Source organism: Cupressus sempervirens, chromosome 8, assembly GCF_028749045.1.
Source record: "Cupressus sempervirens isolate cs-2001-9-10 chromosome 8, ASM2874904v1, whole genome shotgun sequence".
Lineage (NCBI taxonomy): Eukaryota > Viridiplantae > Streptophyta > Pinopsida > Cupressales > Cupressaceae > Cupressus > Cupressus sempervirens.
In genome coordinates, this window is record NC_143125.1 from 307,960,604 (window position 1) to 307,983,035 (window position 22,432).

Genomic DNA, 22,432 nt, shown 5'->3' on the forward strand with positions numbered 1-22,432 from the left:
GTGCTTTTTAGGTTTTAGGCAGGATGCATGGTTGTGTATCATGAACTCCTAGTGCAAATTTCCAAAGGCTTTCTTATCATAAAAAAAAAATTGTATTTTCATCAAATAAGACATCTCTACTCACAATACTGTTTTTGCTATTGGGAACTTAGAACTTATAAACCTCAAGCTTCCAAACTATGGTCAATTAAGAACACATTTTAAAAATACTGTCTTCAAGCATATATATAGTTTTATCAAGAGAGTTTTTATAAGGTTATTCTACTGAAGTTTATAATCTACAGCTTCCATCTAATCTCTATCTTTTTAGTACTTATAGCTAAATCATATGTTATTTATGGCTGATGAGAAAGTGCAAATATTCAGTTGTACAGCTTATACATGGTGTTGATGATATAGCTGCAGGAGATATCTTTCTGCTGTAGCCATCTCTATAACATGTTGCTGTTTCATTTGCGGTTGAAGTTGAATCAACACGGATGTGGGAATTCCTATATTGGCAGATGCTTTCTTTGTAACGTCAGCAGTTTGCATTGTAATAGATTAGAGTCTTGGTATCAAGACAATGAGGTGTCAGCGGTTTGCATTGTGACAGAGACCGACTCTTCATGTGGAAGAGAAGTTCATATGTTTAGGGGGAGTTTGTATTTTTCATATTACTGTTTTTATATCCTTTGTTTTTGGTGATCGAATGAAGGGAGTATTCATTATTGTTTGCAGAGCCATAAGAGCCATTTTCATTTGGTTCAGTTTGGCATTGTTTGTGTCAAGTGTAAATCAAACTTCTGCGTATTCATTGATAAAGTGATATATTTGTGGCTAAGTTTTTATCCCGCATGTTGAGGGTTTTCCCAGGGTATCTGCCGTGTCTCGTTTTCATTATTTTTTGGTTTTTCTGCTCGTCTTCATTTCTGGTATGAAAATCGACATGGTATTAGAGCAGGTTTAAGAAAAATCAGGATCAGATTCATTCAAGCAGTGGAGTCTTCTTCTCTTTTTCTCATCTGAATAAGTCTTTCTAAGCATCGAAGATGGTGAATGGACTCAAGGTTGAAGATAGGCTTGACGGTGCATCCAACTTGACCTCTTGAAAATGCAGAGTTCTTATTACACTGGACGGAAATGATATTCTAGACTCAGTGGAGGATGATGTGCCTGAGCCATTTGATGAGAATGTAAATTCAATGGAAGAACAATGACATTAAGGTTAGAAAGTTCTTGATAGATTTTCTGAAGGATCATTTTGTGCCAATTGTATCCAAGATGAAGTCAGCCAGGGTTACGTTCAAGACTCTCCAAGGCCTGTATGCGATCAACAATACCAACAAAGTCTTGTCTTAAGACAACATCTCCATCATATTAAAATGGCCAAAGGAGAGTCAGTAATGCTGAAGGTTATAGCTTTGACAGAGATCTTTACCTCTGTATTGTCATATGACTTAAGACTGAGAAGAGTCTTCCTCTTGTGTATGAATGGTTAAATTATATCAAGTCACCACAGAGAATTCAAAGAGTTGGTTAGTGGAAGTTTTACCACAACTAACATCATTCAGGTTTCTAAAGTGTCATCCTTTCATGTCGTTATCAGAATGGAAGGTTTTATGTTGCGCAGCATTCAAAATATCAAGAAGTTCTTTGATCGTATCGGCTAGACATCAAAGAGTCACTGCCTTGTACCTGGAGTATTGCTTTTGTGACTGTTCGAGTCGGTTTAGTCAATGATTGTTCACCATCTAGCAGCTGACATGTTTCCTGTTTGCACCTTCATGGCATATGCAACTGCATTTGAATCATGTTCTTATCGTCCAACAATTCTCATGGAGTCTTCTTTCATTACAACCAAGTCATGTGTCCGTGAATGTAAAAGACAAAACGACTCGTGTATTTACTGCTGCCGTTCATGACTCAAAAGTCTGCCTTCATACACTGTGGGTTGTATATCTCCTATCAGCATGAACTCTTAGATGATGCAACCGCTGAGTCATTCGTTCTTATTCATTGTCATCCTCAGCAAACGTTCGTGGTCTTATCCCTATCTGTTATATCATGCGTAGAAATTTGAAGAATCTGAATCGACTCCTTGAATAATTGTTGTTAGTTCCTTTGCCTTGAATATGTGGTCATATTTGTGTTTTTTATGCTCATGATGATAATTAAAAATTGGAGCGTTGTGTGCTTAAAGGGCGTGAGTGTGGCAAGCAGCTGGAGATGGCAGTGTCTTAATTTTATGATTACATCGCTGTATGCTTTTGTTGCTGCTTCGGCAAGCTGTGTGTGAGGGAGTTGTATACTTGTGTGAATAATACAATATGTTGTCTGTGCAGGAGCTATATGCTTGTGTGAGTGTTATATGGAAGATATTGTTTTCTGTTTATTCTTGTATCTTTTGTGCTGGATTATTATGTATTTCAAAGTATTGTGTATAATTTCTTACTGTCTGAGATATTTGTGTAGATATCATGATGTCTCATTGACAATATGCTGTTGGCTATGTAAGCTTTGATCATTGAGCGATCAGTAAGCATTGAAGCTGTAAAAGGGAGCAAAGCTGTTACATTTTTGGGATCGCTGCAAATGTACTAAGCACTGCCACTTCAGTATATGTTTTTTTAAATGGCAGTGTCCTGGTTGTATTTGTATGAGGAATAAACGAAAAGAAGAGACATGTCCCTTTATGGGGCATGTCTATTCATCAACATAATTGATATAATGTATGACAACCTTATATATATAATATTAATATCTCTTTGATTTCACTTATTCATCCTACTAAAGCTACCAAAACATCAACACTCCCTCTTAGCTAGGGAGGATAAACACATGACACATATTAAACCATTGGTAATATTAGGTATGACAAATTTTAAAGATATCTTTGATCAGGTGTGATATCACGTGATATCACATCTGATATCACGAGTATTGGTCTCCTAGAATATCATACGATATTCACCAATTACTCAAAGATAAGGTTTGATATCACATTTGATATCAAGAGTATTGGCCTCCTAGAATATTGATGATATTCACCAAATTCTCTGAGTAATGGTCTTCCAAAATGTTGAGATGCAAGACATTCACCATTTGCTCAATTTATTTGATCTTATAATACAAGTTATTGTAAGATCGTCACCTTACAACAACTTCTTCAAATACAAGTGATAATCATTTGGAAGTCATCACTGCCTCATGATGTACACAGGGGGTAGGCCCATTAAAATCACATGGTCACGATGTATGAATCACGGTCCTCTTGACTGCAACAATTTGTTGAACATTAGAGAATCCATCTCAATGTGTTCTACTCCCTCTTAATCAATAAGACCGAGCTCAATGAAGGTTAACTAAATAACATCCTTAGTCTACCTCTCTTTCAAGGTTTCCTCTGATAAAATGTCAGTCTCCCTCTTAATCTCAATCTCCCTCTTTTTCTTGCAATAACTATCTCGGAGGAAAAGATCAAGGCAAATAGCTCTTATAAAATAAAATAAGAGAGACCACAATAATAACCAAGGATAATAAATAGTTATGCACAATAATAAGTCCATTCCAATAAAATATAGATAAAATATATTTTGAACATGTATGCACATATTCAAAACTTCTATATAATACTTTAATCTATTTTTGATTTCCTTATTAATCATATATGTTTCCATATCTATTTAAATACCTACCAAAATATATTTTATAATAATATGAAAGAAGAGTTTAAATAACACCTCTTACAAACTTACCTTAATTACCGTGAACGAAGGCGGGTCCCTCCTTATAGCTTATTTGGTTTATAGGGAATAACATTATAATGCATTGAAGCCCTTTGTGGCTCCTTACAATCTTTTATCACAAATCTCCCGATCCACAAAGTAAATAGTTTGTTGGCCAAAGTTTGAAAAAATGCCCACATGCTATTCATATTGATATTTAGAGATAGTGGTTCATTGTATCCGTGTCTCTATCTAATCTCGTGTCCAATCTCGCTTCATCTCCAATTAAAATAATTTACGAAACTATTCATGCCATCAAGGACAAGTGATCTCTCCCTTGAGGGGAAGAGATGCTATCCATGCCTGCATTTGGTCACTGTTTGTACCTCGTCCGTCGGGTTAAGTGGAATCCACATAGGCAATATAGCTTAAAATGATCTTCCCATATTTCTCTGTGTCTTGGTGCTCCACGTCCTCCTAATTCTTTTTACCTTCAATCTTTCCATAGATCCTTTTGACGTGGTCCGATTCATGCTATGAGTGTAATCAATGTTCTGTGTGTTCATACTGAGTTCTATGTACTTCCATACCTTATAATTTTCTCAATGTATTTTTTCCTCCTCACTAAGTGCTTCATACTACATACTACACCTCTCCATTTTTATGTTTTTTTTGAAGTCCACCCATCGCCGGTCCTTTTGACGATGGTCTTCTATATTACGCTTATGTTTGGACTTTGGGCCCACCCTGTAGTTGCAAAGGTTTATACTCTCAATTTCTCATTACTGAAATGGTGCAAATCAGATTTAATCTTCAATTTGATTGTGTTCTAATCTTTCAATGATGATAAAAACTCCTTAATGTTATTCCATCACCTTCTTATTTAAACTCTTTTTTATCATCCTCCTTGGTTTGCCCTATTTACTCTGCCGTCTCTTTTGTTGCAGATTTGATGACAAATAATTCTCCCTCCATTTTCTTTAACTTGAAACCATTATTTTAAGATTTCTTAATCACAAGTTTGATTCTGCCAACATCCTCTTATTGAATAAGGTCTGTGAAGGTTTTGCATGGCAATAATTTATGCTCTAGTTCATATCTGTCATCACCATCCCTCTATGAATAGAATGACATCCATATATGCTTCTTTAATCCCAAGATAATACATCAAATGCAACCTTTATAAATCGTGATGTGTGAAAGTACACAAGTTTAAACATTGCTCCTGTATATTCATTGTTCTCTTAATTTATCTTTAAAATAGAAGAACACGTCCTCATACATTGACAGCTTGCTCTGATACCATGTTATATTTTTGGGATCACTGCAAATGCACTAAGCACTGCCACTTTGGTATATGTTTTTTTAATTGGCAGCATCTTGGTTGTATTTGTATGAGGAATAAACCAAGAGAAGAGACATGTCCCTTCATGGGACATGTCTATTCATCGATATAATTAATATAATGTATGACAACCTTAATTATAGTTGTATATATATAAATATATGAATCATTGTCATTATATTAATATTTCTTTGATTTGACATGTTTATCCTACTAAAGCTACCAAAACATCAACAAAAGCTTTGTAATTGTTTTTCTTTGCATATCTAATAAAGGATCTTTATAGGCGTGGTTGGGTTTTTCCCCCAAGTAATGGGTTTTCCTAGGATAAATTTGCGTTTGGCTTTTATGTATTTTCCTGCTAAAGGATCTAGTTGGTGATAACATCCTAGTTCGAAAGCTTAACAAGTAATACCCTTCATGCAGATTACTGAGTTAAAAGATCAGCTATATGCCATTGGAGATATAGTTAAAGATAGAGATCTAGTTATTTTGGAAATGAATGGTCTTCCTCAATCTTGAGAGTCCTTTTCAAGGCCTTTGTGGAAGATTTAAAATTCCCAAGTTTGATTGTCTTAGATCTGATTGCATTCAAGAGTTATCCAGAGTAATGAAGAAAGTTGTGTTTTTGCTGCTCAAACATCCAGAAGGAAAGGTAGAGAAGGGAGAAAAGACAATTTAGAGCATTGTAACACCAATATTGGGGTACGTCGGAACTAGTTTTGGGATGGGGGAACAATGGGCCTCATTTGTGGGATGGCGTGGAGATGACTAGGGGGTGGCGGCAAGGGGAGGATGATGTAGGGAGGGTGTTGTATACTATACATATAGAACTTTAAATGCTAGTTATGAAATGACGTTTCAGTATAACATACCAAATTAAAATACTTGAACATAGAAAACTTGCAACATGAACTAGAACCATTGAACATTCAACATAGTAACATAGTGACATAGTAAATACCCAATAGTAACATTCAAAATCAAAATTCAAATAGAAACTCAAGTACCCATCCGAGTGGCGGCTTGGTTGTGGAATGGTGAAGGTGGGAGTACTCGGGTACTCCAAGTACCCAGTGCGGGGGGTGGGTACTTTGAGGTTTTGGAGGGGGTGCAAGTCCCCGTGTTTCATTGATTAAAAGGGGAATAGAGAAATTTTGATTCAGCTCTTGAACCAAAGAAGAAGGATCTCTCACATTCATGTTTCAGATGTGACAAGTATGGTTACCATGCTCGAGATTGTATAGTAAGAATTAAACATTATGCTTCTGCTGCAAATGTTGATGAGGTGTCATCTAAAAGGGAATCCAATGACACCTTAGGGGGATTTGTATTCATCTCAGCACTTTCAAGCGATGTCCTAACTGACGACAACACTTGGTTGATTGAAAATGGTGCTCCATGTCACATTACAGGATATCGAGAGCATCTTTTTGACTTGGTTGAAAAGAGAAACTAATTTACATGTGATAATTAGAGATGATGCGTGTTATCCAGTGAAAGATGCTAGGGCCACTTCTCTTCATCTATATTTTGGCATCCCTCTTCATTTGAGTGATGTCTTTTTTGTTCTTGGAGCAAAGAGAAATCAGGTCTCAATTTCAACATTGGAGGACAAAGGGTATCAAGTTGCATTTTCAGAAGGGAAAGTTCTTGCTTGGCCAAAGAACTCTAGCATCAAATCTACTTGTGTGATTGGTATTTGTCAAGAGAGTCTATACCAACTTTCGAATTGTCCAATTCAAGCATTAGTGCATGACTCCATCAATTCAAGTAAGCTTATGGCATAGGAGACTTTATCACCTACACTTCAGAGGTAAAGATTGCCACTAATAGACGTAAAGATTGCATTTCTTAATGGTGTGATTGAAGAAGTACTTATTGAACAACTAGATGGTTTTGTGATTCATGGGAAGAAGTCTTATGTATGTGATTGAAGAAGGCATTGTACAAGCTCGAACAAGCTCCTCATGCATGGTATGAAAGGATTGATCAATACTTGAATGATGAAAATTCAAATCTCTACTTCAAGATAGTTAATGGTAAGGCCTTAATATTGGTTCTCTATCTTGATGATTTATTTGTTAATAGAGAAGATAGTCTCATTGTCAAACAGAAGAAAAATTTAGCCCTTGAGTTTGAGACGGATCTTCGTCTTATGCATTACTGTATAGGACTGGAAGTGTGGCAAAGACCCAATGAGATTATTCTTGGTCAAGGAAAATATACATGGATATCTTGAAGAGGTTTAGGATGATGGATTGCAAGTCTGTGTCTACACCCATGGCAACTAATTTGAAGAAATTGATTGTTTTTATAGCTAGCTCAGATTTGGTAAATCCCACCATGTATAGGTAGCTGACTGGATCTTTGATTTATCTACTGATTACTTGACTAGATATTTGTTATGTGGTGAGTGCTCTCAGCCAATTCATGTGTGAGCCAAGACAAATTCATCTAGTTGTAGCCAATCATATCTTGAGAAATATGACATCCAACATGGCCATTCCCATGTATGGAAAGAATATATACACAAGTTCTCATCATAGAGTCACTCAATGTGATGTCGTCATGGAATCTCTCAATATGATGTCCACCATGGCTACTCCCATGAATGGAAAGAGCAACATCTCTGTAATATCCCCATAGGATATTACACTCCTTATTAGCTAGGGAGGTATCTTTTCAGATATCCATGTCATGGACATCTCCAAAACAATAAAGGAACAGTTTTAAGTGTTGTAGAAGATTGGAAAAATATGTTTGTCATACCGGTCATTTGACATAGTCAAAAGATGATGATATTTGAGGAATTCTATACTTGATATCATTCCAAAAACTCATAATGATCTTTCTAATCTACTAAGAACAAAAAATTTAAGTGAAGATGTGAAATAAATTGCATGGTAGAAGAATATAAAATGGAATATTATGTAAACGCTTGATAATAATATGCCACTTTGAGGGAGCAACCTTGACGTGGTATATTATTATCAAGCATTCACAACATATTTCATTTTACATGGTTGAATTGCTTTTTTCAGCACCATATCTTTGATTTAATGATATTTGATCTCCACATGTTTCATAAAACACAGGATCGAGAAAGAGCTTACACAACTTTGATTATCACAATAAATCACAGTTGGCTCCAATGTTTGACCAAACAATCTTGCAAGAAGTTTTTGAAGCCACACTGCTTCTCGAGTTGCTACACATGTTGCAATGTATTTAGCTTCTGCAGTGCTTTGTGCCACAGAGATCTGCACCCTGCTACACCAGGAAGTCATGGCAGACTCCAAACTGAAGCAACATCCAAAGGTGCTTTTCCTATCAATTACACTACCTGCCCAATCAGATCAAAATAACCTTGTAATTTCAGGTCTCCATTGGAAATATATCTCAAGCCATATCCTACTTTGCCACATAAGTTGAGTGATTCCATGATGTTGTCATGACAAGAGATTCCGTGATAAAAAACTTTTCCACAAATGGGTGTAGCCATTGTGGGTGTTGTTGAGAGATTCCATGGCATGGATATTGGGAAAGATACCTCCCTAGCCAAGAGGGAGTGTTGATGATATGGTTGTAGGAGATATCTTTCTGTTGTAGCCATTTCTATAACATGTTGCTGTTTCGTTTGCTGTTGAAGTTGAATCAACACAGACATAGGAATTTCTATATCAACATATGCATTCTTTGTAATGTGTCGGCAGATGCTTTCTTTTTAACATCTCAACAGATGCCTTAATTGTAACGTCAACGGTTTGCATTGTAATAGTGTCCAACTCTTCAAGTGGAAGAGAAGTTCATATGTTCACGGGCAATTCATATTTTTCATATTACAGCTTTGGCATCCTTTTTTTGGGTGATCAAATGAAGGTAGTATATGTTATTGTTTGCAGAGACATAAGAGCCATTATCATATAGTTCAATTTGGCAAAGTTTGTGTGAATTGTATATCAGACTTCTGCTTATTCATTAATAAAGTGATATATCGGTAGCTGGGTTTTTCTCCCTCAATTTGGAGGGTTTTCGCAGGGTTTTTGCTCTGTCTTGTGTTCGTTATTTTTTGTTTTTATTGCTTGTCTTCATTTTTGGTATGAAAATCAACAGGCTGCAACCCACTTCATCATATATGCCCCCTACATCCTAGTAAGAAGACGCATAACAGCATTAATGAAACACAAAAAATGATATTAATACAAAGAGAAGTGTCTCTGAAGATAAGGGTACTACCGATTGTGGCCATACTAGTTTATAGCTCCTGTTCAAATGTGTGTACCAATTGGAAAAGGTATACACTATACAGTCTAGGTGCTTCATCACAAATATGGACATTGAGGTCTCATTCTTACATAATTCCACATGCCAACTCAGCTAGGTTTTGTGTATGTATAGTGTACTTTGAAATCTTAACTCTAAAACATTCTGAATTCCGTAATTTGTGGTCAGAATGATATTTTATGAATTATAAAATATGCAGTATTCAGATTTTTGGTTTGCAAGAAACCATTGAAGAATATTAACAACTATTTTAGAATTACAATTTTTTGTATTTTGCTCATTTTTTAGCAAAAACATCTATTGGAGCCCTGAATTGAGAGGTAAGTAGAGCAGGATAAATGTTTTTTTTTTCTAAACAATGCATTGTCAGAGATTTGGACCATGATTCAACAAGACAAACCTAGCAAAAACTTTGCAGGCCTATACCAGTTCGCGTTCGGATATGAGAACCCGGTTTTCATTATGGTTCGTATGGGTTTTTGGGTGTGTGTGTGTGTGTCTATATATATATATATACACACACAAAAAAAGAAGAAGAGAGAAATATACAAAATTGTAAAACTAAATCATTTCATATTATTTTGCTTAATCATTGATCAATGCCAAATGCCAAAGATAAACATTAAAATGCGATTCTAATGAAAATCATTACATTGAATTACTCAATTACAAAATGAAAATATAGTTCATGAGAGTTTGAAAGTTGAAACATGATTCAATGTTTTATGTTCATCAATAATCAAAGTGTTCATCAATCATCAAATTGAGTATCAAAATAATCATCGTCTATGGAATTTTCAGCAGCTGCGAATTAGAGTAATGAGAGAGCAAGTGTGAAATAAAAGTGTGTTTGGAGGCTAAATAATGGGCCATTTTAATGTTAGAACCAGAAAGAAAAATAATAAAGAAATGTGTTTTTTAATATTTTTGGGCACACTTTATAAGCTGGAACATTGGGTTTCCATGGGTCTGCACGAGTCCCTGCTTAGTCTGCCTGGGTTCAGGCTGGGTCCACGCGAGTCCGTGGACCCAAAGGGCTGGGCGCTGACCCAGCCCAAACCCAGCCCAACCCCACACGTACTTGGATCCGGTTCGCACCCTGACCCAGTTTGAGGGGTCAAGGTGTGAACCCGTTAACTTAGCAAAAAAATGAATTGTAGTTGGGAAAAATTGGCAAAATCTCCGAACATCAAAAAAACACAAAGTTTAGAAATAATATTAAAAAACATGCGTAAAACTGAATTTAGAGAATGCATAAGTAGGTTTTCCTTGGTTTGTATGATTTTAATTTTTTTAGACCATAGCACTTCCTTTAAGCAAAATTGTTGTGCTTTTACAGATTTCTTCTTTCATATTTATTATTGATTACTTAAGCATTGAGAATATTTCCAAAGATGGTTTATGATGTTTAGTTTTCACATTCACAGTTAATTGAAGAATTTTTAAAATTTGGTACTAGTTTGTTGAAGTGAGCGTTTTTTCTTTATCTGGATTTCTTTTTTAAAATATTGATAAGTGCTGTGCCTTTAAAAAAGCTTAGAGGGTGAAATTGGAAAATAGTAAAACTGCAATATGATGCTTAAATCAATTCAAATGTCCCTGGGGACATTACCCACTTTTTGAAATAAAAAATGGGGATGTAAAGATATCCTGGTCTTTAAGGGAGGTCACTTGATGATTCTTGATGGCAGGGGCTGTAATAAATGCTGAAAGAAAAACCCTAAAAATCAAAACAAAAATAAAAGAATGATATATCTACAGTTTGAATTCCAGTCCTTACAATTGCTTTGTAGTATTTCAATTTTTTCGTGTTTGGCACCATAGTTGAGGACTCAACAAGTGCACAGGAAGTCTTCCATATTTGAGCTTAAGTGCAAGCATGCCCATAGGAGGCTTGCCAGATCATTTCTTTAGACTAAGTGACCACAAGCCAAAATTTCTGCTTTTTTTTCAAGATATTGAATATACAATGTCTTTTTATTCAAAAACTGCCATCCATACATTAATTCTGTTGAAATCAGAAAATAGAATTTGTGCGGAGTCTGATTATAGTAGCATTGTTCGAGACAAATGTAAAATATAAGAACATTTAGAACTACATGATGTGTGGCTTGAGTTACAATTCGGAAAAATACAGGTTTCAGATTGATTGGGAAAGTTCAAAATGGTGACTGCAAAACTAACCATTTATTTAAAGAATGAAATAAAGTCAATTACTTTAGAAGAGGTTTCAATCTTACTGATACACAACATCAAGACTGGTGAGCCAATGCAACAAATGAGTGGTACAATTTCATTTTAACTGTTAATCAATAAAATACTGTTCTTTAGTTCAGTTTGGCCAAATATCTTAATCAGCTAACTTTGGGAGCAAGACAAATTTTGTGTACGACCAATAAGAGATTTCAGTCTAATAGTCAAAATTTAAATAACTAAATGCTGTTCCCGAAGTATGGTCAAATAGTCTGATCTTTTTTCCTCCTAACTAAAATAATCTTACTGTTCTCTGGTTCCATAAAAATATCTTAATCTTACCTATTCCTCTGAGTGGAGGTCCACCAGATCATCTCTCTTCATATTGTTGCTACGCCTAACTCATTGTCAGGTAATTCAGTCTTCTTAGTTCACTTTATCATCAGCCACCTTCCACGCTAACATCACTCTTCAAGATTTCTGAACTATCTCTCATATAGCCAGAGGTTGGTTGGATACCAACTTGATATCTGAGCCAAACCTGTATTTCTGATTGGATTAGATAACCAGATATCACTTAGTTGCTTTCATTCCATTTATTCCATATGATGATTATCAGGAGAATCTTCCAGTAGATTTGAAATGTTTCTCTTTTGATTTTCATTGGCTATCCTTCTATATGAGGCTTATAAATTAGGGAAAAGTTCATTCTAGGCTTCATTTTTTCCCCCAAGAATAAGAGAAAAATATGGATAGGATCATTGTATAAAAGTTTTCTTCCCTGGAGTGTGAACCACAGAATGGGATTCACTTAAGAGGGGTCTTCTATATCCTAAAAACTTTTATGGGACAACTTGAAGTCCTTTTTTGTGATTCAATCAATATTTCATTGTATTCAAGCATTAACTGAAACTTACTTACTTTTACTCACACCACGAACAAGTTTGTCTTACCTTTCTATTCAGGGACAACATTGATTGAATAGAAGATGATTTAAGACGAAGTTTGAAAACTTGGACTTGACAACCCAAAATAGGACAAAGAGTGGGGATGTGGAATGTGGCAAAGAAAGAAGCCGTTGTTTTAGAGAAAAAAAAAAGAATCAAAATTAAATAATTAGGTGCAATATTATAGTTAGAGTCACTACCTAGATATTTTATCAAGAGGATTACTACCTAGATATTTTACCAAGAGGATCACTACCTAGATTAGAGTCAATATATATATGATACAATAAAATCACAATTTGAAACATATTGAATTCGAATATATTTTAGTACCTTCAATATATTGTAAAATTCTTTCAATTACTTTAAAGTGAGTTTGTTGAGGTTTAGACACAATTTCAGACACCAAGCCAACCCTATAAGCAATATTATGGATAATATGAGTTAATTAATTTAAACTAACTATATTTACACAAAGTTGGATCAATGAAATAAGCATTAATTTAAACTAAAACTTTGGTTTACAAACTTCATATGCTGTAGAAGCAAGTTCAGCATTATCTATATGGAATACAGTTAAAAGATCATTGCCATGCTTCTCTTCTCTTGAGAAATAAAAATGGCCGTTACCAAATTTGTGTGCCAAGAAAATAATGACTCAAACATAAATGTGTCATTCACAAATTTCGTCATAGCAAGGTTTACAAGAAATAATTAGGTCCTCCACATAACTAATAATAATGCAATTAGAACTGTTTTTAACATGAAAGTTTGGTTATTTTAACTTCTTGTAAATCAACCTCACATAATTTATCCATATTTACGAGGGTATTGTAATGTCCCCTGTTGGGACCGACCTTAATTTATCATCCATTCTTACCTTATTACTGTTCCAGCTCTAAAACTGAAGGAGTAGGTGCTATCCAAGTTGCCTAGATACCAACTTGCAGTGGATTACCTTAATTGTTTGGATTTATACAAGCTCCTCCCTGGTAACACTTTAGTATTCCCTTCTTAGCTAAATAGTAATAGGATTGAATATGTTTTTGATATTAAAGCAACCAAAATGAGGGGGTTGTCCCTTAATTACCCCTTAATTACAACGAGCAGAATGGCCAGGCCACATATTAGAAATTACAACACAAAACATCAACAACATATAAACAACACACTGATTATAGACTAACAACATTTTTCCCGCCCCTGCTTCCTCCTCCTCCCTCCCCCCAAAAAAAAACCCTTCCCAAGAGCTAATGGAAAACAACATTAACAAAATCCCATCCTGCTCTTTGCTAACCCCAGCCAGACAACAAAGCATGAAGTAAATATAGTAACATATCCACAAAAGTTTTGAGAGCTGTAAGAAGAAACCTGAAGCCTTAAGGCCAATCATAGAGAGATCCATCCAGAAATTACTATTCAAACTATATAAAATGTGATGCAGGGAGAAGTCATTAAAGAGAATCATGAGGACCCATCAAATTCTACTGAAACTTAGAAACCAAAACCTAGATCTACAGAGAGCCTGAAGACCAGGAGTACCAAACCACAAAATGCCCAATGCAGAAATGAGCAAACATGTTGCTAATTGTTCTTTTTGTCCTCCCTCGGCTTCGAGAGCACTAGCCTTGTCCAATTGTCTGTAAGGAATTTAAACAGCTCCTTGGTGGCATCTCCACCAGTGTCGTCACTGTTCTCCTTGCCCTTCTGCAAAAGGCATAGAGTTGTAGCTGAATAATTCATGACTTCCAACGCAAAATGGGCCATCCTGTAGAAGCTTTTATCTAGAATATCCAGCTCCTTCTTGATTTTCTTGATTTCCTCCTCATTAGCAACACAACCACCACCAACATCCTCTGTATTTTTACCACCAATAGAAACCTTTTTACTTCGGTCCAGGATATGAGGCGGGGAAGTAGCAGTCATAGGAGAGGTATTTTTGCTATCCTCCACTTGTTTGTTAGTGGTGAAGTACAGGGTTTCCATTTTTATGCTCGCTGAGACATGTGTAGAGCTGGTGCTATTATTGGTGGTATCTTTGTCAGTCAGTAACTTGTTACTTCCTTCTGAATCAGTCAATATGGGATTGAATACGTTTTCAATATATAATTATAAATATTTACTTCATTTGTATATATGTACATGCACACACATAAATTGTGTGTTAATGTATTTTGAAATTCAATATACATGTGTATAATTGCATTATCAAAATGTTTATATATATGTCTGATTGTATATATGATCACCTGATGGTTCTTCATCCTTAATATTATATATATAAAATTCTATAAATTAGTATCTAGTTTAGATACATTACCATCTTGTTGCTGTCATACTATGCTTACAGTTAAGTATATGATCTTATATCTTTAATGAAGAATATGCTTCATATTTTACAATATTGTCTTATTTCTTCTAATTTTCTTCCTCCCATTATTCTTTAAAAATGGATTGGGTGCCCATTATACATCCTACCAAACTCGAAGGTTGAGTCCAAGAGATATATTGTTTCTTGAACCATACCATTTCAAGACATAACCAGTTTTTATTCAGATTCCGTTAACTAATATTATAATACTATACATAGTCGTGTAAAAAACATATGCAATTCTTCTACAGAAAAGTTTTTGGACAAATAAAACACCTCATATGTAACTGATATGACAGTCAAGTTCAGACAACACAACGGTAACTTGTAAGCCTCCCATGTTGGAGGTCTTGGGTTTGAATTCGCTAAACACATAAAAATAATTAATTACAATAAATAATAATAACTAATCTAGGCTTCGGCTGTTTACCGATAAAAAAAACATCATATGTAAAAACTATTCTTTGCCAATCTCATTTATATGTTTCTGAGAACCATCTTTATATTCTGCACAGCTCTTTCCCAGTACACAATAACTGTAATTTCTGTTTCCAATTATAGATTAGCTTTCTCAATGTTTGATGAGTATCTTTGAAAAACTGTCAAATTAAATTGAGTTTCCAATTTGTAGGCTTACCAGGATTTGTTAAAGCTTGTAAAGGTTGGATCCTTGTTATGGTATCAATCATTTTCACATATTCTGGTGTCTGATGAATTTTGAACTCAGAGCTTATGTGGTGGCATTCATATGGTCTGGTTGTTCTTTTATCTTTATTAATTCATTTTTTCAACAAACAGCAAAAAATGGAATACCACAAATAAGTTGTAAAGAGGATATTTACGTACTCAAGATTGTAATACCACAGATGTCTGCCTGCTTTAAATGATATTTTCATTAAACACTTTATGGCTTAGAACTGTGACATCGATTTCTAGTTTTAATAATACTATTTGAACTGGTACTGGTTGTACAATTTGTCATCCTTTTTGAGATTTTTCTAGGACTACAGTCATAGCAAAGAAGAACATGCTAATATCTATTTGAATATATGTATGAAGTTTTGACACGGTTAACTACCAGAAGGAAGTTGGCAAAGAAGTATCCAAGATAAAAAGCATCCTACAATGAAGCTCAAATGAGAGATAGATCCAATCTCAAGAAAGTAAAAAAATCATGACAAATTCTTAAAAACACCAGAACAAACGGATAAGAAGTCAGAGGAATAGTGCAAAAACATGTACTGGTAATAAAAGTAAAGCCAGAACAAACACTTGTTCTCTGAGAGAGCACAATGACAGAGCACTCTTCTCTGAGAGTCCACCCTCCCATGAGAGAGTCCACCCTCCCATGAGTGTCAATCCCTCCTCCAGTGCTGTATGGGAGCCAAATCCCTTCACTGGTGTACAAAAACATAACAAACAAATGTAGAGATACATTACTAACGCTTCTAAAAATTAGGAAATGGATATGCACTAACTACTCTTCCAGTGATTATACCATCAATAAATAACACCAAGAACTGCAAACCCCTCCTTGCTCGAAGAAAGAAAGAAATGTAATAGTGCTTCTAAAAATTTTCAATCTCAAATGAGAAGTCAGCTCAAGATGATGAATTTTTTCCAACCTTTTGTGCTTGCCAGCCCCCTTTATGATCTTGTTACACTTGATACACCTAATGTTACATTAGGCTCACCAATAGCACAAAAATGAGGTGACACAATAATATTTATCATTTTCAAGGTGTTGTTCTACACTGAAAATTCACCTTATTGCAATTTTTTTTTTTGCAACTCCATTTACAAAAAATTAATTTGTGAAGAACACAAAACAAAATTTGAAGTCTTGATCTTCAAAAAGTATTCAATGACTAATTATATAGTGTTTTCACTCCAAAATATTCATTGAACAACCCCTTGTAATTTTGAGCTTATGACTTCAAACTTAGGAAGTCATACACTGATTATGCTACAAACAATCACATGCTACCTTGCAGGAAACCCTTTATTTATAGTTGTTTATTAATAGATAAAATATATAACATAGCAACACCTCAACTGGAACCCATGATTATTCAACTATAATTTGCTGTTGTAACCCACTTTGCTGTAAATGCCACTCCAGTGATCATACAATATAAACTTAGGCTAGCAGCGCTAATAATATTGCAGCATGTGAAGCCTACAAAAGAGACTCTAAAGTCCATGCATAGCCATTACGTTGATACTTCTCTCTTCCTGGCATCTTTGTTGGTATGGTGATCTCTTCTGGTGATTTGAAGTTTGAACAAATGACTGCACATATGCCTGCTGTGAATGTTTCAAAACATTGTCCACTGCTCAGCAATGTCCAGCATGTAAAATTATCATGAGCTGGCCTTCCAGTGAATGCATGATCTTCTCACAACCATGATCCTATGCTTCAGCCAAATTTATTCTTTTTGCTTGCTTACAAGTAGCACCACTAAAGGCAAGATGTTAACACAAGTACTGTAGCATACAAACTAATGCGTTTTTGGCAGTGTTTACGTTTCAAACTGGCATGACAATTGTAATTTTAGCAGTTTAGTGTTACTCTCTTCCCCTATACAGGCAACATGAGATGTTTTGCATTCTGAGGTGATAGTCAACAAACAGCATTTCTCTATGATTCTGGCATTTTGTTTTGATCTGGGCCTTTACTGCTTCAGACTCAGACACAAATTATGTAAACTTCAATGCCATATTAAACTTGATAAGAGCAAACACAGATTTTTTTGTACCATAAACGCAAATGTAAAATACTATTGATGTAAATTATAATTCTTTGGCTTTATAAAAGCATTCCCCTGACAACCACCTAGGTCCTACATGACTATTGTACACAACCTTCGTATGGGAAATTCCCACAACTGACTATATTTATTACTAGCTATCAAACTAACACCTTTTTGTTTTGATTAATATATAGATATATTATAATAATTCAAATATTTGTTTTGGTTTAGAAGTCATCACTTTGAAATCTGTTACTTTATCATCGCTACCATATTTGTCTCAACAGAAAAACACCCACTTATAGAGTGAAGCTATTCATGGCAATTCTTTCTTGTCTCTTGCATGGTTTGGTCCTCCATCTATTATGTTTTAGAATTCTTGCATCTTGTATAAAGTAACCATTTTCTTCTTTATAGAAATTTGTTTGGTAACCTAAAGCATTGTACTGTATTGTCACAGAATCCTTTTGTGGACTTGCCTAATGATGCAATAGAGGAAGCCTTGAAGGTTTTGATTGGTAATATTTGTTGAAGTTATGGTATTTGACTTTTCTATAATGTATATATATTCCATATGTGTTTTGATTTTTCTATGTTACGGTGATGCAGATACAAGGAATCATCCGGTTCTAATTCATTGTGAAAAGGGAAAGGTGTAGTTAGCATTATTTTATAAAATGTTTATACCTAGTTCATCCCTTGCTATCACTCTTTCTCATCCTTATTTGTTGATCTAATGTTAGACAACCAACCTTTAAACACTCGTGCTAACATTCTGAAAATTGTGCAGCGGCGTACAAGTTGCTTAGTGGGATGCTTGCGCAAAGTACAGAATTGGTGCCTTGCATCAGTCTTTGAGGAATATCAACGGTTTGCTGGGATAAAGTCTGAGGTGTTAGACTTGCAATTTATTGAACAATTTGATGTGTCATTTGTGAAGGAGTATGGTTATTCTTTGAACCATCCACATGCTTCTGAAGTTATGATCGCATAAGATTTTTTTAGGAATACTAATTACTGAAGTAACAAGCTGTATTAAAATGGATGGATCAAAGAGAAAAGGCTCCTTTCAAAATCGCTTAAGACTGTTTAACAAGCCCTCTATAAAGTGGAGGTTCATGTCCACCTGATGTTATGTATGATTACTGAGTTATTATCCAATTGTGGGAAAGTTGCTTCGCTCCAACAATAGTGTATATGGAAATCTTTTCTACAAGCAGGAGTGGAGTGCTACTGCATGATTCAAAGGGGGAAAACAATGCTTACCAATCTTAACACAGGTAGATTTGATTATTTCTGTTCTCTTATATTCTAGACTTCTTAGAATTACAATATTTTTTCCCAATCGTGATTATACTCGATATCTCTGGCAATCGCAGACCAGCTCATGCCTTCATTCCTTACATAATACACAATATGCGGAGTGAATTCCTGCAGCATAAATATGAAATTGAATTAATTGATAGAAGAAACTCAATTATGACGATTCTATAGGTCGCTTGATATGAGTAATAACCCTTTTGAGCTATAGACAATAATAACTAATATGAACAGGATGTAATTAGTTTTGCTTGACAATATGGTTGTGAGGGCCAAGGCAAGCAGCTTTTCCTTTGATTAGGGCAGAGAGGAAAGGAAATGGAAGTGGCAAAATGTTCTTAAACTTGAATTTGATGATGTGTTAACATGTTCAAACTTCAAACAGTAAACAATATTCAGAATTATCTAATGATCCCCTTTATTTCATCACAATTGTCTTGCTTTTTGAAATTTTACTCTACTCTTTCATAATGGGGAAAGTTTCAACATCTGAGATAATGTAAAGGAAAACTGCGAGAAATTCCAAGTCACTTGGAGATAATCCGATACGAACAAATATATGTACAAAGTTTTCTTAGAATTGAGAACAAAATTATTTCTTTGTGGAAATTAAGTCTTTTAAATATACACGATCAAATCCAGAAGAAAATTATTGAAAAAAATAGTCATTTAAGTTATAATTGATTTGTATGTTAGATACCAGACTATGTGGATCCTGGAACAGAGGTATAGGTGATGTAACAACAATTTGCTATACTACTAATGAGAAGTTTGAAGGGTCTTTTAAAATATGGATCCAAAGCATGCAGAAATTTGTATTGGTTTTCTAGTTTTCTCTCAGGATGTTAATGGGAAACTTCAATATAACTGGGTTCCAATTTCAATTATAATCGTATATACAAGTAGCCATTAGCGAATGTAGCTAACCTACGTAAAGCAATTAAGGGTTGGCCCATAACCAGTTTCCTAGTATCTAAAATAATAGAGATTGATATAGAGTATGCTAAAAAGACCTTAAGATAAAGATCACTAGTATAAACAATTATCAAAGCAAGGCCACATGATATATAGGGAAAATCCTTGTTTCGTTACACATCTCTCAAACAAGGCTAACTGTACTATGTCGAACTATTAGCAATAAAGCAATGCAATTTGACCAGTCTAAACCACTACTGAAATTTATTTCATATAGTGTTAGTTTCAGGGCTGATATGTTGTGTATCTGGTACGGTTTACTATATTGATTACAAAGATGGTTTGCAGAGGACCAGTATTTAAATACCGATGGATGTGGTGCAAGCCTGGGCACAGTAGCAATGGAATAAAGACTTTTCAACATCTCTTTTCACTTATTGTAAAGGGGATCATCCCATTGCTTTTTGAGTATTGGCTTGCAAGCAACCAGGGTTAAACCTATCGACAGGATTTTCAACCATAATGATGTTCCTAAGCCAATAAACCACTAGTTGAAGATATGTGTTATCCTGACTCCTGCATTCTGTACATTGTGAAGTTAATAATTCTCGAAGTAGAGTAATTTGTTTCTTAATTTGTTGTACTACTGTTTTATTTTCATTTAGTTGCCTATCAGTATTATAAGGGGATTTTGTAGTTGTGCTTTAATCCTCCCTCTATATTATGCTAGAGTAGCTTGGGTGGCACTGATTTTCGTGACTTTTGAAAATTATCATTTGCAATAATTTTTCAATTTTTCATAATTTCTAATTTATTATTCTTGAATTTGGAATTTGGCCTTATGACTTGTTGAGTAACCTTTATGGGTTTCACAAGAATTAGTTTGTGATGAGGGAAAGGAGCGAGTAGTGAATTGGTGTCCGATATCCGTTTGCTCAGTCTTAATAATTTATTTACTAGTAGTGAATCATGGATAATTTAGATTTGTGAACCATTACTGGAGATTTGTGACACTACTGGTGATTTGAGTGAATAATTAAATGGTGTAATGGGGGTTGAGTATTATTTAACACTTTTTTCGGACCACTTTTTGACCCTTCTGCGTATAACATCTCCGGTAGAGTGCATCGTTATTGGTGAGAAGCTGAAACCTTAGCTTTAAGCAGCGAAGTTGCATACAAAAATAACTAAAAAATCATCAAAAACCGATATCGTTTGGTACCTCAATTGAACACGCCAAGTCAGCTATATCCACTACTGGCTCCTTTTGATGAGAGCTATTTATGACCCATTTTATGCCATATTTTAATCCATTTCATTTAGTTTCATACTCACTTCCCTATTCCATTTCCATTCTATTTCATCCCATTTTACTGTTTTATGTCATGTAACTTAATATATGAGTAGTATTTAATGAGGTTTTGGGATTAAAATATGGGAAATACATTATTGATTTCTTTTATTAATCTTTATTATTGCAGCATGTTGAGTTTTGGGTGCAGATCTTCCTGTCATTTAATCTACTAGAACTTCCTGTTGCATCTGGTGTAGAAACTATTATACATGATTGATTAATTATTACTTCCATTTCTACATCAGAAAGTATTACAAGCATTGCATGCCATCTCTATGTTGACAAGGAATCTCAAACACACAACAAAGAGGATAGGTGAAGTAAACTCGGGCATGAGAAATGTTATGAAAACCATAATTTGTTATGTATGGTACAACTGTAATAAATATCAGATGGAAATGGTATTTGACTGAATTCGGTATGGACGACAGATGGAGAAGGGATTAACTAAATATCAACCATTATTGTTTGATATGAGTGGTGTCTATGATTGGTAAACAAGATCTATATTCTTCTATAACAATGGTCTATGCCACAAATTCCACATGTACCATTTTGCAGCAATTTACGTGGATACATTCATAATAGGGATGCTGGGAAACGCTTGATAATGCAATCCTCGTGTATTCTGTTATAACAGAATTGTTTCAATCTACGGAAGGTAATCTACATTATTATTCCTTCTAATTTATTGGTCCCGGTTTAGAAACAAACCATGCTATTCTATGCCTCATTAGATAGAGTTTGTTATTATCTCGAAGCTATATATATCAGCTTGAGTAGAGAATTGGGATGAAAAAAAACTTTGATCAATAGTATAAAACTTTGCATGATTGAGACTGTACAAGGGAGAGATGTTTTAATTTCATCACTCAGCATAGACACAGGTCTAGGAGTCCTCAGAGGGATCGACATAGATCCATTGTATCTTCTCAGATGAAGGACCTTCAGAGGTTCAAGAGCAAGCCCTTTAACGGGCAAGGTTCTGGTTATGTAATTGAGCAGTGGCTTATTGCCCTTGATAGGATTTTTGCTATGTAGGACTTTGACAGTAATGTCAAAGCGAAGTTTGCCATCACCAACCTGGAGTTATTTGGGGCCACTTGCTGGACTATTGAGGAAAAGAAGTTGGGCATTAACATGGGTAGTGTGTCATGTCCCCTTTTCAAATAATAAAAAAATAATAATCTTTGCTAAGGCAGGCAGGCCCAAGAAAGTGAAGTTTCGGAAAAAGGGGGTT

The 22,432-nt window shown here is 34.9% G+C and overlaps 1 protein-coding gene across 1 annotated transcript in view; it reads left to right on the forward strand.

Moving 5' to 3' along the window:
* Nucleotides 1–18,792, forward strand: part of LOC149542629 (uncharacterized) — a 36,952-nt gene extending 18,160 nt beyond the window's left edge. Inside the window, exons 4-6 of the mRNA XM_089797512.1 lie at nt 18,064–18,121; nt 18,213–18,256; nt 18,394–18,792. Of these exons, the coding sequence (XP_089653638.1) occupies nt 18,064–18,121; nt 18,213–18,256; nt 18,394–18,597 (306 nt within the window). The 3' untranslated portion in view covers nt 18,598–18,792. The remainder of the gene's footprint in view (nt 1–18,063; nt 18,122–18,212; nt 18,257–18,393) is intronic.
* Nucleotides 18,793–22,432: the final 3,640 nt, after the last annotated feature.